Source organism: Gouania willdenowi, chromosome 9, assembly GCF_900634775.1.
Source record: "Gouania willdenowi chromosome 9, fGouWil2.1, whole genome shotgun sequence".
Classification (NCBI taxonomy): Eukaryota; Metazoa; Chordata; class Actinopteri; order Blenniiformes; family Gobiesocidae; genus Gouania; species Gouania willdenowi.
Window position 1 is genome coordinate 27,990,067 of NC_041052.1, and position 26,296 is coordinate 28,016,362.

General features: G+C 39.2%; 1 protein-coding gene across 2 annotated transcripts; it reads right to left on the reverse strand.

Annotated features, from left to right (window-relative positions):
• Positions 1 to 12,010: 12,010 nt before the first annotated feature.
• Positions 12,011 to 25,169, reverse strand: lrrc75ba (leucine rich repeat containing 75Ba). 2 transcript variants are annotated; one of them, XM_028457466.1, is made up of 5 exons: positions 25,063 to 25,165; positions 24,675 to 24,987; positions 21,066 to 21,194; positions 18,222 to 18,334; positions 12,011 to 14,016 (listed from the first exon to the last, which is right to left on the reverse strand). In XM_028457466.1, the coding sequence occupies exons 2-5, from the start codon at positions 24,957 to 24,959 to the stop codon at positions 13,416 to 13,418; spliced, it is 1,128 nt and encodes a 375-aa protein (XP_028313267.1). In that variant the 5' UTR covers positions 24,960 to 24,987; positions 25,063 to 25,165; the 3' UTR covers positions 12,011 to 13,415. The 2 variants fall into 2 exon arrangements, with proteins under 2 accessions (XP_028313267.1, XP_028313266.1); XM_028457465.1 differs by having other exon boundaries at positions 24,675 to 25,169.
• Positions 25,170 to 26,296: the final 1,127 nt, after the last annotated feature.

A 26,296-nucleotide genomic window follows, 5' to 3' on the forward strand; every position in this document is an offset into this window, starting at 1 on the left:
TTTACAGTTAGTGGTATTCTCATTGTACTATTATTAGCATTGCTATTGTTACTATTGCTATTATTACTATTGCTATTATATTAAATAATTTTTATTATTATTAATAATAATAATAATAATGAATATTATTTATTATTAATATTATTGTTTTTATTATTGCATTATAGTTACTGGATTCTTATTATTTTCAGGGGACCGCTTATTAGATGCACCGCCCTCCCGTCCTGGCTGCTTCAAACACCACCTAACTCCCACCCCAAACTCCACCTTTTGTCATTATTATTATTATTATTTTTACCATTACTATACTATTACTATTACTATTATATCATCATTAATTATTGTAGCCAAATAACTCAACTATTCAAGGATGTGGGTGTGGAAATTAAGCGTTGAGTGGTAATTTGAAATATATCCAAGCACCTTGTATCATAGCTACATGTGTGACGTTTTTAAAAAATGAAACAGTTTAGAAATCGGTTCGTGCGTGTAGCGGCCCCGAGCATGAAGGGATGCCTGTGCTTCGTTTGGGGAAGTGCTTGCGGGCGGGTAGGGGATGTGTTCATGGGTTTGTTTGAAGGTGTTACCTCAGGTTACAATGGATGTTCTTTGTGTGACTTGTTTTATTATATTTTGTGCACTTTTGAGAGGGTAACAGATTGCTTTTATTACAGGAATAATATCAGTATCAGATAACGTAACACGTAGCAGCATAAATGATAAATTTACATTGGTCTCATGGAATGTTAAGGGTTTGGGTCATGTGATTAAAAGGGGTCGCGTCTTCTCGCATCTCAAGTCATTAAAACCAGACGTAATTTTTCTTCAGGAGACGCACATTGGTGTAAACGAGCAGCGCAGGTTGAGAGCAAATTGGATCTCCCAGGTTTATCAAGCACCTTTTACACGAAAGTCTAGGGGGGTTGCTATTCTTTTCCGAAAAAATATACCATTTAGTCTTGATGGTATGACAGCAGACCCATATGGCAGATATTTCGATGATATCTGGACACATAAACTCCCTTCCAATTACGATGCTTAACATCTATGGTCCAAATATTGATAATCCTGATTTCTTCCGTAAAGTATTTGATATGATACCAGACTCTACCAAGAATGTTATTATTGGGGGTGACTTTAATTGTTATCTGGACCCAGTCCTAGATAGGTCTTCTACAAAACCACCTTCCACTATAGCTTCAGTGGGAATTCTGAATGATTTAATTAAAACAAGAAATATGGCCGAAATATGGCGTCTCCAGCATCCTACAGATAAGGAGTTTTCTTATTATTCTCATGTCCATAAGTCTTACACTAGGATTGACTACTTTCTGATAGCTTCTGAATTACTACCTAGTGTTATTAATTCTACGTATCATAATATTTTAATATCTGATTACAGTCCAGTTTCTCTTAACTTCAGAAATATCCTATCTAGTCCCAAATACAGCTGGCGCTTCAACCCTCTTCTTCTTGGGGAGCAGTCTTTTATTGAGCATATGACTGCACGTATAGATGAATTTCTTATCACAAATGATAATAGGGAGGTCTCGGATACTGTTTTATGGGAGACCTTCAAAGTAGTTATGAGGGGCCATATTATTTCATTTGAATCAGCCAAGAAAAGAAAACTTAACAACCGCCTTAAGGACATTGAAAAAATGCTTCCTGTATTGGAAGAGGCCTATAAATCTTCCCTCTCATCTGCTGATTACAACCAGATTTTGAAATTGAAATGTGAATATAACACCATTCTTAATAAACATGTTGGCAATCTTTTATTAAAAATTAAACAAAAACAATTTGAACTTGGAGATAAGCCAGAAAAACTGCTAGCTAATGAGGTGTATTGACTGCTTCACATGTGTAGGAAATTAAATCATCTAAATTGAACTTTGACTGAGAAACTGTTCTAGCCTCAGCCTCGAGGTCAGAAGGTCTCCCTCCCTCTGTGTAGTGCAAATGTGGACCAAGGGGGGACCCTTTCCCCTTCCTGGCCAAGCAAAGGAACAGTAGGATCAAAGAACAGGTCACTCAGGATGTTGGAAGAATACCAGCTGTTTGTTTCCACCTCAAAATGAGATCATCATGTGAGGGTCTTATCACCTAAATGGACAAATGTTGCTTCCTTTCTTTGTGTCCCAGAAAAGGGTTGTTAAGTAATCATGTGACATCTGAGAACTTTGTGAAAGATATAAGCTTTTCTCTCCTGTTCTTGCTTCAGAGTAAATCTGACCTGGCTGCTCTCACAGGGTTTTTGTCTCTCCCCTGTTCTTCTGATTCTGCTTGTGTTAATAAACTTTGTGTTATTATGCAAGCTAGTTTCATTTACGATCCTTATTCATCCTCCACATCATCACCCGGGGAAACACAACACTAACCAACTTAAAGGTGCAAGGGCTAAACAGGCCATTCACAAAATAAAATCCAAATCAGGCAGTCTCCTAACCAATCCGAGAGAGATAAATGCTTGCTTAAGGGACTTCTATAAGGAACTGTATGCTAGTAAAGTAAAGGACACTGAAGCCGATTTCTGTAACTTTTTTGCTAATTTAAATGTTCCCCAATTAGATAGTGTGGCGAGAGATGACTTAGATGCCCCGTTTTCTGAAACTGACCTCTTAAATGCTATTCGAGCCTGCCCCTCTGGAAAAACATCCGGCCCAGACGGCTTTGGCTGTGCATTTTATAAATCATTTCATGACAAAATAATTCCACTCATGCTGAGAATGGTGAACGATTCTATGAGAAATAAGACGCTACCCAGCTCATTGTATGAGGCGAATATCTCCTTGCTTTTGAAGGGGGGAAGGGAAGCGGTGGATCCTGCAAGTTACAGACCGATTGCTCTCTTAAATTGTGATCTGAAAATAATAACTAAAGTTTTGGCTACAAAATTAGGTAGGCATATTTCCACAATTCTACACCCTAATCAGACTGGATTTTTTCCAGGTCGGTTTGCTTTTAGTAATGTCCGTCTGCTTTTAAACACGGTATACTCAGTACATGGGAAAAATGCACAGGCTGCTATTTTATCTCTTGATGCCCAAAAGGCATTCGATCAGATTGAATGGCCTTACATGCTGAAGACGCTAGAGCAATTTGGATTTGGGGAACATTTCATTGAATGGGTGAAAATAATTTATCTTAAACCAGTGTCCTCTATTCTCACTAATTCAGATAGGTCCCAACCCTTTGAGTTACAGCGGGGTGTAAGGCAGGGCGATCCTCTTTCTCCTCTTCTCTTTGACATTACTTTGGAGCCACTTGTAATAGGGATAAGGGGTCACCCAGGAATTCATGGGATAAAGTTTGGTAATGTGGAAAGCCTTGTTAATCTGTACGTTGATGATTTATTGATCTGTTTATCAGACCCAGTGGTCTCAGTTCCCAACCTTCTGAATTATATAAAATCATTTGGTAAATTATCTGGATATGCAATTAACTGGGACAAATGTGAGTTCAGGCCACTGACTAACATGTGCTGTACTTTCTTGAAATCTTTGCCATTTAAATTAGCTAACACCCATATTAATTACCTTGGCCTTAAGATTTCCAGAAACCCCAAACTCTTACTGAAATTGAATTTTTTGGATATGGTCGATAAACTTAAAGCTAATATTAAGAACTGGAAATTGCTCCCTCTCTCAATGATTGTCCGTATAAATGCCATTAAAATGGTTGCACTTCCAAGGTTCTTGTACCTTTTTCAAAACCTCCCTATTTATTTGCCGTTACATTTTTTTAAACAACTAGATTCAATTGTCCTGTCATTTGTTTGGGCAAATAAACCCCCTCGCGTTTTCTAAAGCCCATCTTCAGAAGAACGTGAAAGGCGGAGGTCTTGGCCTCCCGGTTTTTAGGCATTATTACTGGGCTGCAAATGCAAGGGCTCTCATTTTCTGGAAGGGGGGGGATCTCCTCATGATGACTGTTCCTCTCCGCTCTGGCTAAAGATTGAATCCATGTCTGCATCACAAACTTCGCTCCCAGCGTTGCTCTTCTCAATTGCACAGCCTTCCCACAAGTTATTTGGTGACAATTTTGTTCTTCGTAATTCTTTGAAGATATTGAATCAAATAAGAAAAGTCCTTAGATTACCAAATGTTTCAGTAAATGCCCCAATAACAGGTAATCATTTGTTTAAACCAGGCTTGACTGATGGGGTGTTTCTGGACTGGAAGAAGAGAGGCCTACGTTACATTAAAGATTTTTACATAGATAATAATTTTGCTTCCTTCCCTTTGCTCCAGGCGAGATATCACCTTCCTCAGTCGCATTTTTATCGGTATTTACAGATCAGACATTTTGTAAGAGAACATGTTTCTGATTTCCCATTGAGACCACATGATTATAATTTTTACGATACATTTCTCTTACAACCAAGCTCTAAACATTTGATTTCCCGCTTTGTCACTGCTTTTGAGTCGCCAGTGAGTTCCAGTCATCTCAGGGATACGTGGTCAAAAGAATTGGGTGTTCCACTTTCAGAGGAACTATGGGAGGAGAGCCTGTCCAGCATACAGAAGTGTTCTATAAATTCAAGATATCAGTTAATTCAATTTAAAGTCGTACATAGACTGCATTACTCCAAAATTAAACTTAACAGAATATTTGAATCCGTGTCTCCCATGTGTGATAGATGTTACACAGCCGAAGGTTCACTCTCACATTTATTCTGGTATTGCCCAGTACTGGACAGTTTTTGGAGCAACATATTCAGTTGGTTCTCTAAGCAATATAAAATAAATATTCAACCAGACTGTAAACTGGCGATTTTTGGTTCCTCTGAAAGGACATTGACCCTCCCTTCCCACTGTAAGCAGGCCCTTAAAACAGGCATGGTAGCAGCCAAAAAATTAATCTTACTGAACTGGAAATCTCCATCATCCCCTTGCTTTAAGAGGTGGCTTAATGAAATGGTTTTTGTTTCGAGGATGGAACAGATTCGCCTAAGTAGAGGGAATGCACTTAAGTTCTATGAGAAAACATGGAAACCATTTTTAGATTTGCTGGATGAGACTTGAACGACCAATAATAAGAATCAGACTGCTATGTGGTATTAGCAATTCAATTATTTTTCCTGTACTGTTGATGTACTGATCAAGGCTCTGATCTTCCTCTCAGGGTTTTTTTTTTTTTTTTTTGTGTTTTGTTTTGTTTAGTACTCATACCCCTGATGGTATTTTAAGACGGAAGGCACTGGACGACTTTGCTTATAGTATATATCCTCATAGCCTTTGTCTTTACTTCTCTTATTTCATTTAACAATGTCAGGTGGTGTATGCTTATTTTGTATGTAGGTCTTTGCGTTGTTCTTTCTTCCTTCTATTTTGTTAAAGAAATGTAAAAAAGTGAAAATAAAATATTCAAAAAAAAAAAAAAAAAGAAATCGGTTCAAAATTCAATGAATAATTCTACTGAGAGATTGAGAAATACCTCTTTCTGTTGTAATGTCCATGCACCGCTGCCTCCACCACCACCGGGCCAAGATGGCGGCATTGTTGACGTGTCCCTCCACAGTCGATGAGGTGTCTACGTATATGATGTCTGTGTGTAAAATGTTTACAATATTGCTTGTTGACAAATGTTGCTATTACACATTTTGCTGTCAGACTGGGTTGACTATTTTCAGTTATTCTGCTTCTCTGCAAAATTAAAGAAAATTGTGACCTTTGAGAGCCAATTAGAAAACAAACTTCTGCTGTGACTATCTTCAGGCAAAAATTACACACGGAAAGTTACTCGCAACTAATAAATGCTGTTTGATATTAGTTATTTAAATCATTTCATGATTTATGGTTCTCAACTCATTTAACTTCAGGATCCACCAACTCCCCAATAGCAAGGTGCAACCCTGAATAAATCAGCTATCTAAACTTGAGGCCTGTCTAAAGGACATTAGGGCCTGGATGGACCAAAATTTTCTTCTTCTCAACTCAGACAAGACTGAGGTCATTGTACTGGGCCCACGACACCTTAGAGAAACCTATGCTAGCCTAACTGCCCTAGATGGCATTACTCTGGCACAAAGCACAACTGTTAGAAACCTTGGGGTTCTATTTGATCAGGATTTATCCTTCAACTCTCACATAAAACAAACTTCAAGAACTGCCTTCTTTCATCTCCGTAACATTGCTAAAATCAGATCTATCCTGTCTCAGGGCGACGCCGAAAAACTAGTCCATGCTTTTGTTACCTCTAGACTGGATTATTGTAATTCTCTTTTAACAGGCTGCCCGAGCAAGTCGCTTAAGACACTTCAGCTGGTTCAAAATGCTGCAGCACGTGTACTGACTAAAACTAGGAGAAGAGATCACATTACTCCTGTATTAGCCTCTCTGCATTGGCTTCCCATAAAATATAGAATAGAATTCAAGATTCTTCTTCTCACTTATAAAGCCCTAAATGGACAGGCACCAGCCTATCTCAAGGAGCTTGTAGTGCCATACAATCCCCCCAGAACACTACGCTCTCAAAATGCTGGACTACTCGTTGTTCCATTTGTCTCTAAAAGTAGTATAGGAGGAAGAGCTTTCAGTTATCAGGCCCCACTTCTCTGGAACCATCTACCAACTATGGTTCGGGGGTAGACACCCTCTCTACCTTCAAGGTTAGGCTCAAAACATTCCTCTTTGGTAAAGCTTTTAGTTAGGAACCAGCTCATAGCTCATAATTAAGATGCAATAGGCATAGACTGCCGGGGGGGGGGTCTGGCATGCTCGGTTGGAGAGAGGTTGGAGAGGGCGTTAAGAGAGAGGTCATTTAGGTTAGAGAGGGACCGGAGAGGGTCCCATTCCTCTCTCAAACACTCCCTCTATGTCTGCTTCTTCCCTTGTGTGTTTGCTCCTGTACTCCTTCTGGCTTTTGTCTTGCAGGTCCGTGGGATCCTCAGTGTGGAGTTACAGAGTCTCAACAACTCTGTCTCCACCCTTTCCTCTGCACACACCCAACACAGCATAACGTGGATGGCTGTTCATCATAGGAATGGGATCCACACAAGGTTCCTGCTGCTTAACAGAAGGTTTTCCTTGCCGCCATGATGAATTCATGTTGGGTGTGGGATACATATGTATGTGTATATACAGTATGTATATATGCATATGTGTGTATCCATAAAATGAAGAGTCCGTCCTTAAGACTGCTCTACTGTAAAGTGTCTTGAGATACCATTGGTTATGATTTGGCGCTATACAAATAAAGATTGATTGATTGATTGATTGATTGAATAAGGATAACTTTTGACCAATAAGTAGTTTAATTCAGAAAATCCATAACATAACAAAAGAAACAAACATTTTAATGGTATCTAAACAGTGTTGATGATAGAAGGAGAAAAAATTATTTTATGTGAATCTTCTCAATATATACGTATACAGTACATCATACAATAATACATCATACTTTTCTGTAACCACAGCTTTTTAAAACATAGTGCAACACTGCATAGTGCAAATTTGATTTCATTGATTTATTGAATTTGTAGATGGACGATACGTCCTCTGTCAAAGAGGACAAGAAACAGCTGGACAATCTCTCCTCAGAACAGAAGGAGAATGAAGTCCAATAAGAACCTAAGAAAAGAAATCGTAAACCTAGACTTTAGATTACTCTATGTCGTCACCTTTAGGTTCACTTTAGATTGGATAATAGACACTTAATTATTTGTCTCTCTTCACATTTACTTTCTTTCTGTGTATCAATTCTCTGTCTCTACTCACTTCACTTCCTGTTTTTTTACAACTTTTTCTTTCTTTCTTCTATATCATTTTTACATGTGTGTGAGTGAGCATAAAGCAGGATTTGTGAAAAAATAAACATTAATTTTAAGTCTTTTAATTATAATGGGTGATGAACCGCTCAAAACCAAAGAGAATGAGCCCACACACATTTCTCCCTATTGCCTTGAACAGACATTTTGCACTGCTGTTCTGGGTACAAATTTCCTGTGCAGATGTGAAGTCAAATGACGCTGATGGTGACGATCATGTAAACCAATCATGTGATCAGGACACGCCGGCGTGTTTGTCGGCCCCAGAGGGTTAAAGAGATGACATATTTACGTTTGTTTTAGTGGTAAGCACCGATTTTATTGACAACTGTTACTATCAACATCAGATCAGCGCACGGGTAACAAGCGAATGTCAAACACAAACAGTGCACGCAAGAGACCCAGCGGATCTTTTTACATAATCCATGTGTCAAAGATGAGCATAATCAATGTTATTGTGCTGAAAAAGACGTGATTCAACGGTGTATTCCTTAATAATTGTCCTCCTCTGCTCCATTCTCCCTGCACCGTGGATCCTGCTTTTACAGTTTCAGTTAAAGCTGCATTCTTCAGGGCTACAGCAGCTGCAGCAGGAAAGGAAGAACACTGCGCGCAAATGACACTATGTGACAATAAATAAAATAAAATAAAGAAATAAAGAAGAATGAGAAGAAGACGGCTTGGAGACTGAAAGAAGAAAAGCACTGTGGACTAAACTACTGTTTGGTTCCACAGATGAATGCAGAAGCATGTGCACAAGTTTTGCAGTAAACAGTCACATGAATGGTGATAAATAAATAACCGTGTCATAGTTGGAGTGCAGATCGGGCCGCATTTTTTTGTCCGAGTCTGACTTAACAGTGAAAACTTCTTCTTAAACCTCTGGGGCCTACTGGCAGATTCACACCAAACGCATCCAAAGTGACAACAGCGTCAGGTTTACATACTGTAGACAATATATGGTGGACGTGCTTCTAGGTGCGTCGAGAGGTTACGCAGCGCGTCCCGCGCCTCCTGTGCGTTGTGTTTTGAAGTTTTCGGCGCGCCGGACGCTGCTTGTTTTAAGATTTCAAGCCTTTGACATGCGTCCATCACCTCCAACGCGGCCGACGCTAGAATTGGGATTGTTGAACTTTTGGGGCATATCGCGGCATGTCAACCAATCAGGAGCTTTCTCTAACCGTGACGAATTCAGAATAATGAAAAAAAAAAAACTAACCGGAGACAGATGGACATGTGCTCTTCTGCTGGAATAGAGCGCATGTAGTTGGTGTCCTGGTAGGAGATGCAAGTGTCAATGTGGGTTAGCAGGTCATCAAACTGGGCCCAGGAGAGACGGAAGTAGCGCTGAAAGCGACTCTCCTTCGAGGGCAGCAGCCAAGCCACTCACTCAATAGTGTAGAGTCGATGAATGGGAGTCGGAGGCGGCGTGTTCAGCAAGGAACTCCAAATTTTATTCTCCATTCAACCACACTTCTCTATAGCCCTACATCACAGTGCACACACTGAGTCACACCAAAATACATCCGACCGGAAACACCGCCTTCTCATCACAATAATGTTCCCCACCACTTCACAGTCACTGGGTGAATTATGATCGTAACTGAGCGCCACAATATCATCCATTGTATGAACACCACCGGCAACAGAGTAGCCCCTCCCCCAAATCCGCTCAACGCGCTTTTTTCCCAACTTGTTTGCACGCGAGTGCAGAGCATCTTCGACGCTCGGTGACAAGCATCTGATTCAATGAGCACAAGCGTCCAACTCGGGGCGTAAGACGCCTGAAACGCATTTGGTGTGAATGCAGCATAAGGCGTTTTTGCTGGGTTTTTTTTTCACTGCGCTCGGTTTAACCTTTATATTTCATTTAAGGAAATTCATAAACCTTGCCTTGTTTGGTATCATTTTTTTCAGGAGAACTACATCAATGTCCTTACTACAAAACTGCACCTTGATAGTGATGTGCCCCGCATTACATTATAATTTTTGTAACGTGGAAATAAGTCCTAGTGGAGCTGCAAACAAAACGATAATTTATTCACCATAAGAAACCACCTCACCACTGAGTTGCAGCATTTGAAGCAAGAAATGAAGCTAATGCTAAAGCTAAAGCTTGCGGGGCAACGAGCCAGTGGGTGTGTGGATGCGTGGATGCCTTAATAACAGATGGAGTCGGGCTGTGTCTCATTGTGGCTTGTATCACTACTAGTGTGGAATTATTCTACAATATTCACTCATCGTGACAGTAAAGCATTCTAAGTCAATCTAGAGCTGGGCAAAAAAAAAAAACGATTTAATCGATTTATCAAATTTGTAGATAGAAATGATTTTTATTTTGCAAATTCGAGTTAAAAAATAATAATAATAATAATAATTTAAAAAAAAAATTATTAGTGAGGTGAGCCAGCCCTGTCTTTGTTTACATTTGTTTACCCTTTGAGTACCTTTATGTTTCAAGTACCTATATATGTGCCACAGTCATGTTTTATTCGCACGATGCTGAGATGCTAAGGGAACAGTTTATTATTTTCTTTAATTGTAATGTTATATGTTATAAAATATGTAGTTATCTGATTTCTTAATCAGAAAATTTAAGCTACTGTGAAGTTGCTGTTGCACTTTTGCTTAAACCTGAATAAAGCTTGAAATTGTTGAATGACAGAGCCTCAATTACTTTTTATTTTGGGATTGTTCTATGCATTTTAACTCTTGAGGACAATCACAGCAGTAAAGTAGCACTTTTGACAATATATCTGATGTCTGCAGTAATTTTTAGGTGCATTGAAAAAAAAAAATAAAATCGAATCAAAGCTCAAATTTTTCTTTAAAAAATCTGAGATGTTTTTTTAGGCAAAATTGCCCAGCCCTAACACATTCCCTTTAAAATAAAATTATTACATTTATTAATAAGGCGTTCATCATGTGCTTTTGGGTCTCGACACGGGTTGAGAAAATCTGACAATGATATTTAAGTCTCCTCATAAATAATAACACATTTATTTTAATCTAATAACAGTACAATGAATGGGAAAAGGTAAGAAGGTAAGATCCTGGTCATTTTAGGGTGGGCTGCCACATGATATTTGGACCTCAGGGGGTGTGTCACCCGGGGTTTCCACTGGATACGTCTCCGCTGCGCTACAGCACCGATCCGGTGTTTCACCGCTGTCCGCCGTCCGGTAATTCACACCAGTTGCGTTTTGAGTGCGACGCGGTGCGACGGAACGACTGTGACGTCATGAGACAGAGCAGTTCTCACGATATTTATATAATCGCGCGAGAACGCAGTTAAACGTATGTGTTATAAACGCAACAATAAACAGATAAACAGGTCAGTGTTCCTAACGAAGGAGAACAAGAAGGTTAGACTCTGGATTTGTCATAGACACATTTTTTATCAACAGCCAACAGAGAAGAGATAAACCTGCATCAGTAAAACATGAACTAAATCAAAGTTGCTGCAGTTTACAGTCCAGTTACAGTATGAGAGGAATCAATAGAGTGGATGTGAATTTGTTTTTACACATTATGACGTTTTGGTGATGTATTTACTTGAAATATAATCTGAAGTGTTTTATTTTGAAAAGTAACGCAATATTTTATTGCGGAGTACGTGCTTAATTTCCAGTTTAGCTTCATTTGCTCTGTGCTGATTGATGCGTTGTGCTCCGGTATCCACCTGAAATAGAAGCCCTGCGTATATCTGGTGGAGGGAACCGGACTACCGCATCTGTGAAGGAGCAGACACGCACCGCAGCGGACCCTGTGGAAATTAACACAGACTAAAATGGAAACCTATCAGCTCCGGTGACGCGGCGGTGACGTAACGCAGCGGAGCCGCATCCAGTGGAAATTGGGGGTGACAGTCCCACTGTGCTTTGACCTTGAACCAGTTACAAATGCCACATTACTGCCTCTAGCAAAAACTATAAAAATGTTGCCATGAGAGGCTACATGTAACGACATCCCTGCCTTTCTCTGCTAAATGGCTAATCAGCTCAGACATCCCCTGACAGCACCTAACCACAGCATTCTTTCTGCTGGCTCAGAATCAAGCACAACAACCATCCATCTAAATCCCACTGCCTGGCCTGATCAGATTTGATCTTACACAGAAGACACCAGCTCCAATCAGGCGTGTTGGGTCTTCTTGGACCTTTTTGTAAGAAGCTGCAGATTAATTTGATGACATACACAACACATAATGCCAAAATAAAAGCAACCATCACTTTTCAGTTAGGGAACAGCACTTTTAATGGTAGTCTGTGTTAAGCATGAGAAAAATGCACATTACAAAGAGTTTGACATTGACACAGGAAACACAACAGTCTTAGACATTCAGGTTAAATATGCAACTCAAAATGACATTGCTACAAGGAAATTATGTTTAGTTTACTACTTCCTGCTCTTTGTGTAATCTATCTGTAATGTTTTCTTTGTTTGCTTGGGAGCTTAGTTTCTTAGAAATCAAGGTCACTATTTTAATTATTGAGTTGGACGAAGGACAAAACACCAAAGCAATGATACAAATTATTACAGCAGCATCTAGACGATATACTGATACTAACACATATAGCACACAGACATTAAATATAGTTATTACGTGGTCCATCGGGATGGAAACTGACCTTGAGCATGTACTTTGCAAATGTATACAAATAGAAACAACATACAACAGCAACACTACTAAACACCATAAAGTGCATCCTCGAGTCATGATTGGAAGGTTCAATACAGACTAACTATGAGTTGTGTGCTACTGTATACAGACAATCAGTAGTAGATGACACTGGTGATTGGGTCTCTTAATGAATACAGGCAATGACAACAGGCTAGTGGATATAAATAGAACAAAATTTGTAGTGTCAGAAATACATAAAAGAACTGTAGTGATGACTGCAAATGCTCTCAGGATTATAAAAAGCATTGAGGTAAGTAAAAACAGCCCATCAGTGACTGCTATCCATGCTGTTGTCTTCTAAGATCTCTTTGTTCAATAAAGTGCAAAAAAATAGGTGGTGGAAACACAACAGAGCTATGTTTTGTGTGTCTATATACATCAACACAGACACTGAGTGGGTATTCACAAGTGGACATTTGGAACAGGGGGGAAAATGCAAAAAGTCAACCAAGCAGTTTTGCTGGTGTCACGTGATATGCCATTGGTTGTATAGTCTGTTGAACTTGTGTCATAGCTTTTGTTGGGAGATTAACAGAGAACACACAGTGTTGAGCTAGGCCTTGCCGGCCGCAGAGAGTCTCACTCCGGCTAGTGAAGCTGGAGGAATGCTCTCGAGATGTCACTCCTCCAGTTTACGTAGTGATCCAGACCTCCTGAACAGCAGCACCTCAGCTGCCACTATAACAGATAGAGAAAGGTAAAGTGATAGAGGAGGAGAAATATAGAAACAGAGCGAGCACTGGTTCAGTTATCCTTCCAGCCCCCCTCCAATGAAACCGCACCTTCTGCCCAAGAGCACCATCCACCACCACAGTAAGTACACCGTCACTCTATCATCGCCGTCTTGCTGAGGTTAACTTGGAGATGGTTAGAAAGAGCTTCATTAGAACAGTTTGAAATGCGGGCACTGATTTTTCTCATGCCACGAAAGGTGACTGGACTCGTGGTTTGAGGGCCTTATCACCTCTCACACAAATGAAGTGTGAAGTCCTTAGAAAGCTGCTTGTCACCCAAACACCACTGCTCCGTTTCAAATTTGTTTCCCACATTATCCTCATCCTCAGCTTCTTCCACCTCTTCTTCCTCTTCGTAGTGACTGGGTTCCTCGATAGATGTCTCCAGATGATAGCAGTAGGGTTGCCCCGCTGTGTATTCATAGATGGTGGGCAGGCTGCTCTTGAGGCTGCAGCGTCGACGTAGAGCCACCAGCAGAGGCTGTGGCATAGTGAAAATGTCCACATTGTTGCCCAAGTCAATCCAGGACAGGCTGGAGAATTTCTTGGGTTCTTTGAGCATCTCAGTGAGGTCTTTAAGGATGGCCAGGGTAAGGCGGTTGCCGTTGAGGGCCAGGGTGCTGAGTTTGGGCAGAGAAGCAAGGAGAGGCAGAAGGAACCTAAGGTTTTCATCCTGGAGTTCAGTGAAGCTAATGTCAACAGACACAACACTGTCTCTGTTGTTTTGGAGGTAGAAGGCCACCTGACGTACATCACGGGTGGATAGAGGGATGCCAGACAAGTCAATAGTGTCACTGGACAGCTTTTTCTGTAAAGTGGTCTTCAGACTGTTGATGAACAAGAAGAGGAACACACTAATTACTTCATTTTGAACAGTAATTAACACTTCAATCAGATTTAAAATGGGATTGATGCAATTATTTACGACTCAACATTTGGTCTGTGGTGGTTGTTGTGCTTCCTGTGCATAAAGGAGGGAGTGACTGGCATGAAATGGAGCGGAAGGCTGACGGAGAGACTCCCAACAAAGGGATTTAACAGTGAAAACAGAAAAGCCAAAACATCCGAAAAGACCAGCAGCTTTAGCCAAAACTTCAACAGGCCAGGATCCCACAGCAGCTTATTGCATCATGTTTTTAACATGATTTTAAATCTTAGGCCACTTTTTGAGATATGGAAATAACAGACGGTCTAGCTATGTGTGAGATGGTTATATGACTTCTCAAAATTAAACACACTTTGGAGCAACACGTGAAAGAAAAAAGAAAAAAAGAGGTTTAAACATTGTCTAACATCAGTTAGTGCTTCAAAATCCATCTTACTTGCATTACCATGTAAATATTGAAGAACATGAACGACTTTGGTAGTATTTAGGAGAACTGTCTGCACAAAATGGTAGCCTTGTTTAGTGAATGTATGGCTTGAATTTTTCAAGGAGATTGCAGTGAAAGAAAAATGGTTTCTGTCTGCGCTTTAACTGACTGAAATAAACTTGACCAATTACAATAATATCAATCATTGGAATTTCTTTTTGCTGGCAGTTAATCAGTATGACTTTCAATTGGTTTGTACCAAATAATGCATTTTTAACAACAGCCGCTTTCTCACACAGTTTTTGGGCACCATTGTCCAAGAAAGTTATAATCTTTCAAAGTCGTTGTTTAGACTCTCCTGAGCTCCCTTTGGCTCATTTAAGGTTCAAGTACACATCTTGCGAATACACAAGTATTCACACTCACCTATCCAAATCATTAAATACAGGTGTTCCAATCACTTCCAAGGCCACAGGTGAAGCATGGAGAACGTTTGTGCAATTAGCAAAATGAGTTGTTTTCAGCAGCACGGTGAATTCCAGTGTGGTACGTGATAGGATATTACTTCAATTCAGTCATGATATTTTCTCACAGCTATTCAGGTAATACAAATGTGAAGTGATTAGAAAAGACTGGAACTTAGCAACAAAGTGGTACTCCATGTAGGATGACAGGATGCTCATGGTGCACAAGGGAAGGCAACTTTCTTTCAATTGCTAAAGACCTCCAAACTTCATGTCAAATTATCTGAAGAACAGAGTGCAAACACAACCAAGTGCAATGCAAACATTGAATGCAGTGGCCATCATTGGGATCTGAAGTGGGGTTGCCAATGGAAATGTACTTGTCTGACTCACTTGTGCCAGGTGTAATGCTTGGTGGAGGGTGGCTATGTTGTGGGCTAATATTTAAGCAGTTGGGTTCAGGCCCTTAGTTCCAGTAAAGGGAACTTTTATTGCTCCTGGATACCAAGGTAGTTTTAAAATATTAATGTTCCAATTTCGGTTGAGGAATTTGGGGAAGATTCCATTCTGCTCCTAAGTGACTGTGCATCATTTACAGCGCAGGGCTATAAAAAAATGGATGAGCTTGTTGGTGTGGAAGAAGTTGACTGACCTGCACAGAGTTCTGACCTTAAACTGATCGAAGGAGGAGTACTGTGAGCCAGGCCTTCTTGTCCAATATCAGTGACTGACCTCACAAATATGCTCCTTGAAGCATAAGATGTAATTCAAGTTCACATGCATGTGAAGGCAAATAGGAGAATACTTTTTATGTCAGATGAGAACATTTATATTCAAACACAACTTCACTTCCATGGTCAACTAAAAGCTGCAAATGATCTGAAACAATTAATTGATTAACATTTTTTTCTGGATTTTGGGGCAATTCAGAAAGTTGGACAAACACAAAGATTGCATAAAGTATATAATATTTATGTGAAAAACATACTGCTGTAGACTGCACTACATCATTCCAGATTCCCAGTCTTTTGAGCCACATTCCTTTTTCTGTCCATTGTTAGGCCTTTACTTCCTTTAAAATATGCGCACTTTATCTGTGTTCTGCTTTTGAGCAAAGAATAAAATGGATGTCTGGGGCATCTGATTTTGAATAAATGAGAACTGTAGCAGAACTCAGTTTTAATTCTTATTAATCCAGACTATAATGAACCAAACATACATACTTTTAGACAGTGAAAACCTGAAAAACTGATTTTTTTTTTTTCATTATTAATAATTTGTGAGACTCCCCTATTCATCAGAATCCTGACGTACCAAGGCATTCCACATTGACTGGTATAAGTGAATGGATAAATCATGGCATAAAACCATTTAGAGACCGTTTTAAAGAAAACATACAATTTAAAAAATGTGGTGACTTAAGGTCTGAACACAATATTTCTAATAAAGAGTTCTTAAATTTCTTACAAATTCACAGTATTGTCAACTCACTTATAGAAACAAATACACTGCAAAAAGAAATTCTTGGAATCGAAGATCTGTTACTAACTTTGGACACAATCTAGGGAAAGATCAGGGAATTTTACAAGATTCTTGCAAAAGAAGGAAAGTCATAATTCCAGCTGTTAAAGAAAACTTGAGGAAATGTACACTATTAGTTACAATAACATACTTTACAAATAAATGTATACTTTTAATCTGGAAGGACGACTCTCCTCCATTTTTTTAATTTCTGTCCCAAATATCAGAATTTTCAGAAATGGAGAAATTAACTTTCGAAAAATATAGACAGGGTCAAAGTTTTCAAGATTTATGAAACCCAATACTTTCAAGCATGGAGGTTTTCTTTAAAAAGTAATCAATAATATAAGACTTTGGTTTTCCTGGTATTAAAAGTGGTAATTGGGATGTGTCTGGTGTCTAATAGACAGCTATAATATGAATGTTGCTACAGAGAGCAGGTGAGGGCATGGGAACCCTAAGTTATGATGTGAAACTTTTGTAATCATTCCTATTATTGTTATTACTATGATTATGGTAATTATAATTATATCTACCTAATTTGTAACATTTGTATTAATATTTTGATTGCATTTATTTTACTCTTTTTTCCGAATTATTTTATTTAATTTATTTCCATTTTTTCCTCAATTTTTTATGTATTATGTTAAAAAATATGTACATTTTATTATTACTTGAAGAGGGATGGATATGAGGGGGAAAATGCATGTTTATATCTGTATATATGTTTGGCAAATGTAAATAAAAATAAAATAAAAAAAAGAATTTCTGGGCTTCGTTGGCTCACAAATGGTTAAAATTAATTCTGTGAGCCAATTTGCTCTTCAGACAAGCAAAAATCACAGTCAGCACCAAATGGCACCTGTTTATTCATGAGGTGTCTATTTCAGGGGGGGCGGGTGTTAATTTTGACACATTCATTGTGGTTTTCCTGTCACCTCAGCTGGTTTCAGACTCCTTCCTCGAGCAGGTTGATGAAGTCTACAATAAGACAAAGATGATGTAGGAACTAAAAAGCCCTGCAGCATGTGTATCAGTGCACCTTAAGAGATGCTGCCAGTGTCTCAGAAACACAACAGTGAGTTGTGTGACCAAGTGAGTTTCCTGCCAATATGCCCCAGCTTTCCATTGGATATGGTGTGTTGATAACAAGGACTGGCTTATAACACACCGTCTGATCTCACTGAGCAGGGACACAGAGATGATGTTCCTCTTAACAACATTAATGCAATATTATCAGAGTCTCGCAAGCTGTAGAAGAAGTAATTACATTAGAATGAGTTATTATTGTCTATTTCTGCTCTGGAAGAGGATTACCAAGCAGCACATAGGCAACACAAAACACAATTTGTGCACAACTAATTGTATATAACATTTGCTCATCAAAGGCAATTTGCTCACTCATCACCATGAGCGCATTTACATTTCAACGCAAGACTCCTTGCTTCTCTTCTGCAGATGGACAGACACATTTATTGAGTCCTTTGAAGAGAAAAAAGCTGACAGTCATGCACATCCACCACAAAGACCTTAGCACTTGAGAGCAATATGAGTGACAGCTGTGGTTACCATGACTGCTCCTGTAAGGTCAGCCTGTGGCCAGCACTGTCCTATTTCAATGTCAGCCACAGAGACGGAAATCTCTCCTTATGCGCATGAAGGCGAGCACTGATCCCTGTGTTCTATGGGGTGGCAGATATTTTGAAGGGTAGATGTCTGCCGAGAAAGACTTACCAAACCTGGGATTTCCGTCTGGACATGCTCTGCCTTAACCACTTGGAGTGTGGGGTCAGGTGGTAAATTAGCTGTCTGCAGATCTTATCTGAAGATTTGATGGTGTCTACATCCTGTAGAGAAAAGCAGGAAGGAGGGTTATTATGCACCTTTGGGCACCAGCAGCAGTAAAAGAGTAGCTTTTTCCTCCTGGTCTTTGCAATACAAAAAAAATGTTACTACACACCGAGAGCCACAATTTTATGTCTACCTATTATTTTATTCAAAAGAATAAACATTGGGGAGATTGATTAACAATGTGTCTTTTAAGCTGTTAGAAGGAGGAAAACACACATGTGTGAGGGCATGATGTCAATTTTAAATAATAATATTCATGCATTGACAGACAGACAGATAGATAGATAGATAGATAGATAGATAGATAGATAGATAGATAGATAGATAGATAGATAGATAGATAGATAGATAGATAGACAGACAGACAGACAGACAGACAGACAGACAGACAGATAGATAGATAGATAGATATTGCTCTCAAACTCTTGAGCTATTTCTGAACTAAACACAATTAAGCCATTGTGCTGAAGCAAGAAAATCTAATCACATGCAGAATGCATCGGAGAAAAACAGGAAGTACACCTGAGGGATGAGACACAGCACAGGCACCGGTAAACACAGACCATTTTATTATTATTATCCACATTTTAGATGCTTCCATCAAATCATTGAAACAATTCAGCTTTGATGATTCAATAAGGTCTTAAAAAAACAAAACCATTCTGCATAAGAAATAAGGAATTTTTCTTTGTTTATTTGCCTCATGACATTTTAGGTATTTAAAAACACAATAAACACACATGAAAGCATTTTTTTTCGCTAAATGGTTATTTGGATAAGCAAACTGCACATTATTGGCTTCATAATAAACAAGCAAATAAATAAGTACATTGTTAAGTTATGTGTTTGATAAGTGTCAGGGCTCTACACCAAGTATTCCAGTGGTGGCACTGGTGCGACCAATTTTTCAGTTGGTCGCACCAGCACAGAATTTGGTCGCACCCTTTTTTTGAACGGGGGGTGGTTTATATAATTTAAAAAAAAGACGTAACATTTTTTTATTTAAATAACAGCAAAGCATAACAACAGGTTACATGTATTCTGTTTTTTTATTTTGCAGGAAGGCTGTACTTGAATTAACTTAACAGTAGCATAACCAACTTAGCATCTGCATTGCTTCACCCCATGGAATTAAATTCAGAGGGTCCAGCTCTTATAGTGGGGTCTCCTAACCCTCTCCCCTGGTCAGGGGTCTGCAACCTTTCCTCTACAAGGAACCCTTTAACCTCATCTCACCTGGATTAAAGTCCTCCTGAAGCCAAAAAAAATACCTTCTTAATGAAGACAATACAGTGTATTACATTATATACAGTTAAAATTATATAGAATAATGTTTGATTTAATATGATTTGATTTATATTGATTATGTAAATGGAAACTTAAAAACAATTTAAAATGAAATTAAAAAAATAACATCAAGAAATAAAACAGTTTCTTGCATCTTCAAATTCTTATGCATCTCAGTTTACATGAAGACAATGTTATATAAAGATTTTTTTAGTTAATGTATTTGAAAGGCTACAAAAAGTAACTTGAGTTTGATAACACATGATCATGTGGTCAACACATGCTAAATACTCATTTCTTGCCACACATAAAACATGCATATTTAACCAGCACATTGGCGGTTAAATTAATCTGTTCCCACACAATTAAAATCTCTATTTACTTCCAGAATAGTGTTTTTGTTGGTTTAGTTATTTTACCAGGGATTTAAAACTTAAAGTTAGCCACAGGTGCAGGAAAGGTAGTGGTCTGTAGATGTTGCAGGAGGTGAAGTGAAGTAGGGAAGGTGCTGAGTCATTGCACAACGTGATTTATTTTAGGTTAAGAAATTGTCATTAATCATTAATAGCCTCTGTATAAAACAACTCCTTATTTCAATAGTTTTTTTTTTTAAAGCTATAGGGAGCCATTGCAAAAGAGTCAAAGGGCCACATTAGACCCCAGAGCAGCAGGTTGCAGAGCCCTGCCCCGAGAGAACCACAGCTGAACATCTGGCCTGGCATCATAGTCCATCAGTTTTGGTCCCTCCATGCTGATTCTGATGAGCGTGTACACTTTATCGCTGAGATCAGCACTTTCTTCCTTTTTACTTCTGCCCTCAATGTGAGCCTGCACTCAGTGAAGGGCTTGTTATGCCTGGCTCTGTTCACGGACTACGCGCACTCCAAAGGAGCACATAGGTGTTTATACTCCTGTATATACTGGTGTATATACAATCAGAACACATGTAAACGAAGACACACATTGGCAGAGAAAACTGCACATGACCATGATGCCTTCTCGGCCATGGGAAATCTCAGCATCAGTTAACCACTGAATACACAGGGACGTGATGAAGCGCTCAGCCGCTCCGTAAAAATAAGGCCATCCATATGCACTCACACAGATGCGACCAGATAAAATTTTCACTCGCACACACTGAAATTATACTCGCATATGTGACTATTTTGGTCGCAGTCTCGAGCATTGTGTGTTTCATAATAAAATGGAAAGCAAACGAGCTACATTTCAGTTTAAGTACTACTGCAAATAAAGACCATCACATTTCACCACAGCAAGTCATTGCAACATGTACTCTTGACTTGACTAGTTTTTTTCCCCTTATGGGATGGAATGGATGAATGATAAAGGGAAAACAGAGGGAGCACACTAATGTGATTACATCCAAACAAAGAGGGTGGGAGCGATGTCTGCAGGAGACAGCATGGAAAAAAGACTGACCTTCTTAGGACACTGCATCTCTCGGGCCAAGCTGAGCAGCAGCTCATGTGAGATCGGGTCGACCAGATTGAGGAAGGCTGCATTCTTGTACAAGATGTCATTAAGTGAGGTGCCCTCTAAGCCCAGGTCCTGAAAACATACCAGGAATCACTAAGTCAAAAAATACAGAAGTAAACACATAATTAATGGTGAAAGAAAGTATCCTTGGCCAGAAATAATATAGATACAATCAGGCTACATACAGCTTACAGCTGAGTCATTGGCATCAAGACTCCAAATGTAAAGATAAAAACAATGTTTCATTTTAAAATATTTACAGCAGACAGCAGCTTTTTCATGTACTGCAGTAGAGTGAAATCTAGAGGGAGTTGTTGGGAGTGCTGTGTTTTGGCATATATAATTACACCTCCATGACACAGAGCTGCAGCTCATCTCTCCACAGGCCGCAGCAGAAACAAACCCATCACAGCCTGTCTGGTCTGATCTGGTGTTCAATCCTATACAGTCCAATACAGTTTATGGGATTTTTACCAAAGACCAGAATTGGAGCTCTTAATATACCACTACTTTTTTATTGATGAGTATTCCTTTTTTGTTTTCCAAATGAGTTTGTGGGAATACAATTTGTGTAGCACATCTATAAAGTTGTCATACCTTACAGCTCTAACAACAGCTTACTAATAAATGGATCTGCAGCATAAAACAAAGTACAAAGATGAGATGTCAGGCGAGCTCTGAGAGTAGAACGTGACAAGCAGCAGTCTGCAGTACAGCTATGTTTGTGAACTGTACAACACACACTTATCAACACAACCATCCACAAGGTTCTAATGATGCATACTTTACAAGGGCAATCCCTTGTGCAGATTGCACAACTTTCATGAGAGCACAAAGCTGTTGAGAGACCCAGTAGTGTGAGCACACACCTGTTCAGACACACAGAGAAGAATATATTTTGAAGCACAATTTGCAGTGATTGTAACAGGCAGTTAGAGTGGGAGACTGGCAGCTCCATAGGGTGAGAAAGGCTGCTTTGCTTTTCCAAGGAGGATCGTGTAAAAATATCTCCATTTTGTGTTAAAACGCAACCTATTCGTGTGAAAACCATGACTTTGCCATACAGCTGCAGCAAAGCTCAGATCTTCCTCATTTCTGAGCAGCGCTCAGTGTTACACACCAATTAACTGTGCCACAAAGTCCCTGTAATGCCATACGGCTGAAGCTTTGCAGATATCTGCCTGCTCACTGTGCTGCAAGTAAAGATAAAGTAAGGCTTGTGGGGCTCATTTAGAGGAAGTGAGCCCACGTCCCCTGTACAGCAGCTGTCAAGAAGCCCAGCCAAGGCCGTTTATCTCCTTGTCTTGATTAAGGAGGTTCAGTTCCCTCATGTGTCGAGGCTTCAGAGTAATTACCAAAAGATTGGACAACAACAGCTAAAAGACAAAGGGCTCGCAAACAAATGAGATCACCCACGATGCTGTCACACAACCGTAGCGTAAACATAATATTTCACATTGGTCCAGACACCACAGCAGGTGAACTTAGATCAGGGGGTCCAACTCAGTTTAGGTCCAGGAAATCCACAACAAGATTACCACCGTGACTGATGCATATTATGATTAACCTCTTATAAGTTATTATTTTACCAAATACATGCGTGGTTCTGGCTATTTATGATGGAGTCTGGATGGCAACGCAGTTTAACACACTCTTTGTTTTCTGGATGAGATTAGTGATGCTTGAACTTTAAGTAGGACCTTTCTTTCATCACCACAAATGGATGGACATTAACTTAACTGACATGAAAACTCTCACCTACATATTTTGGGTGAATATCACACTTTTTCACCATATCCTCCTCATTACACAGGTGGTTAAATATGTGGTGAGTGTTTTTAAGACATACAAAAGTAGAGTATTCAATCTCGTTAGACTGTGAAGTCCCACTTGTGAATTGTTTTCACTTCTGAAGCATTAGGAAATAAAAGAATAAAATAAAAGAATCCCTCGCCTAGTATAGCAATCTTTGAGTGCTGCTGCAGACTCCTGCGACCCTGAACATGAACAAGCATGTCAGACATGATGAATGAATGAATAAATCAATTAATGCATTTTGGCATAATTTTGGGACATTTAGTGTGTCCGTCCGTAATTGCATCAAATAAGGAAAAGCCAATGATACTGAAATAATACATAAATTGGTACTCTGGAAAGTAAAAAAGATAAATGGGTATACCCTGAAATGGAATGTGGGAAAATCTGAAACAGAAAATTGGGGGCCCTACTTTAGTAAAAAGGGATATTCTGTGCAGATTGAATTTTTCTGCCACACATCAGATAGACGTCAAACAAACTCAGAAAAGTCAGCCATTTTACTTTCTCTACCAAACCAGTTCCTACTTCTAATCACCAACGGACACAGACACACACTTGCTGTTTCTTGCCATGTTGTCTCTGCAAGGCTTGTGAGTGAGAAATGAATGATATTGTCTCATAATGGTGTATGGAAAAATCTTGTTATGTTGCTCAGCTCTAAGATAATATCTTACGTCTAATAAAAAATGACAACAAAAAAAAAAATGACAAAATAATTAATTCCACTGTAAAATACAATTTATTTCAACTCCTAACTCCTTGCTTTAAATGTTATCTTCCTTTGTTAGAGTCGGAGTGTTCAATCAATATTGTGAACAAGCATCATTGGAAATGATAAATACTTTTTTTCATATACTTTTTATTTATTTTTTCATTACTATATATAATTGTGCAGTGAGATTATCTAGTATTCCAATCAAAATGAGTTCAATACCTCACTTCAGAGTAAAGTCACTAAACAGCAGTCGACATAGAGAAGCACAGAACAACTGCAGATCAATACAAAGATTAAACTGTGTCAAAAAAATAAACTTTTCATTATGACAGTGGTGATCGTACACTTTTATTGATTAAAGAGTGTCATCAGCCCCAAAAGCTGGAAAAAAGCTACCTGCAGGTAAACATGAAGATAATCAACAACAACAACATAGAAGTTCTGTCAGATGTGTTGTTTCTGTGACCTTATTCTGTAAAGGAAGTATAAACTAATATATAAACAAACCTTTAGGTGAGGAAAAATAATTTTGTGTTCAATAACACTGGGCCACAGGGCTTCCACTGTTACTGCTGATGCTTAGGCCATTAGAGAGATAGAGGTGGCAGTTTGTTTTAATGGGAGCATTAAGAGCTGGATACAGAGGTGGAAATACGGTCAGATAGTAAGAGGTCTATTTGTAGGCACAGTCTACAGAAATAACCAAATCCCATCTGGAGTGAATGACATTTTGGATAATGCAATGACACACAGCATGCAGTTTGACTGTAATCTCATTTATGATGCCAACGATTCTTTTGAATCGAATGTCAACTCAAAAAGAGAGTATAGACAGTGTGACTCTACCACCAAAGCAGTGCCATCAACACAAAGCCCTACTTTCTCTATAAACCTACTTTGTCTATAAACAACGGGAAGAAAGACGCCATCATTTTAGGGAGTTCAGGTCAAAGGTCAAAGGACAGAGCCTGCACAGTGATGTGTTCCAGTAAAGGTCAGTAAAGGTCAGAGAGCCTCACCTTCCTCAGTAGTTTCAGCACGTCTGTTGCCTGCTCCATCCTGCGGTCACGGAGCAGCTTCTGGATATCTTTGATCCACGCCACCCTCCTCATATAAGGGCTGTGGTTGGTCCTGCGAAGCATCCCGGGCAGTTTGTCCGATTTCAGCATCAGAGCGAACAGAAAGTCTCCTCCAGCCCGGCCACTGCTCCGCTCGCCCTCTCCGCTGCCTTCCTGGAGCCTGCGTCGCTTCTTTGGGAAATGCTCGCTGTCCAGGCTGCTCTGCCTGCTCAGCCTGGATCCCATGTTTGTGTCGGTGCTAAGGCTGCAGCTACTACCAGACAGACAAAGACATGCTCAGACTCACAAACCACAGCAGACTGGGTCAAACTCAGAGTTCTTTTTTTACAATTTAAATGACTGTTCTTAAGGCGAACTCCCGAGCTACGTGCGCCTGTCCGTGGCGATGAAGATGATGCTCCGTCTGCTTCATCATCCTCTGACTGTCTGCGCTTCACGCTGATGTTTGGATCCTTGCAACGTGGAGCGTCCGACCAATCAGGAGCCAGGATTCTCTGTCGCGACAACAACACGGGCATGAAACAACAAGAGAAGCTAAAGTTATATTACACATCCCAATTCACTCACTGTGGGCAACAACAACAATATATTTCTATAACATGATTTTACTTAATTATTTATTATTGTGTTATCAATATAGGCCAGTGACTTTTTTCTCTGAAACAGCCATACTGATGAAGGCAGAGTACAACACTGATGGAAGTGCAGGTTTTTCCACTACCTCATTATTTTATACATTTAACAGTTTTGGGCCATTTTATATTGCATTGGATTATTGCTGCTACAGTTGCACTCAAACAATGAATGATATAATTACCAATTAGTTTTGGCACAGCTGGTGACAAGCTAACCCAATAGATAAGCATGATAGCACAGGCACACACATGACCATCCCTATGATCATTTTAATCAACTGATCAATCAATGAACTCTCCAGCTTCCCTACTTTTATATAGCTTTAAATTGACTGTTTTTGAAAACACATGTATTAAACATTAGCTCTAGCGAGCAATGCACTACCTGCAAATAAATATATAAAACAACAGAACAAATAGAAAGTGTTTACAAGATAAGCATGAGAAAAAAATGAAGAATATGAATATGAAAACATGGGAGGAAATAGAAAGAATTGGCTTAGAATATTAAAGGTCTCAGCTAGGTTAAACCTATAGCAGCAAGTTGTAATATTAAGCAGCACTAAATTACTATGTGAATTTCCCTCTAGATTATCATAGTAATACATACCTTTCTTTCTTTCTTTTATCCTGGGTAATGCTAAAGCCACTGCATGAGCTTTCAACTTCCCTTTTAATTTTGCTGTACATTAGACATGCTTTGACAACCGTTTATTTTCGAGAATCCCTACCAAATGTATGAATATCCGCACCCAGATCCCAACAGGGGCGAAATATGTGTGATTCTAAGTTGGATCCAGGTTTTTACGTGATGAATATTCTGAAGTTTTCAACCTCTCTCAACTTTGAAGACATATATATATATATATATATATATATATATATATATATATATATATATATATATATATATATATATATTTGTAA

Coding starts and splice junctions, on each gene's coding strand:
- lrrc75ba (XM_028457465.1), bottom strand. CDS start 24,959: ATGGGATCCAGGCTGAGCAGGCAGAGCAGCCTGGACAGCGAGCATTTC. Junction 21,195..24,674: donor TGCTGAAACTACTGAGGAAG/GTGAGGCTCTCT, acceptor GTATGTTTTCAG/GACCTGGGCTTAGAGGGCAC. Junction 14,017..18,221: donor AGACGGAAATCCCAGGTTTG/GTAAGTCTTTCT, acceptor GTTCATCAACAG/TCTGAAGACCACTTTACAGA.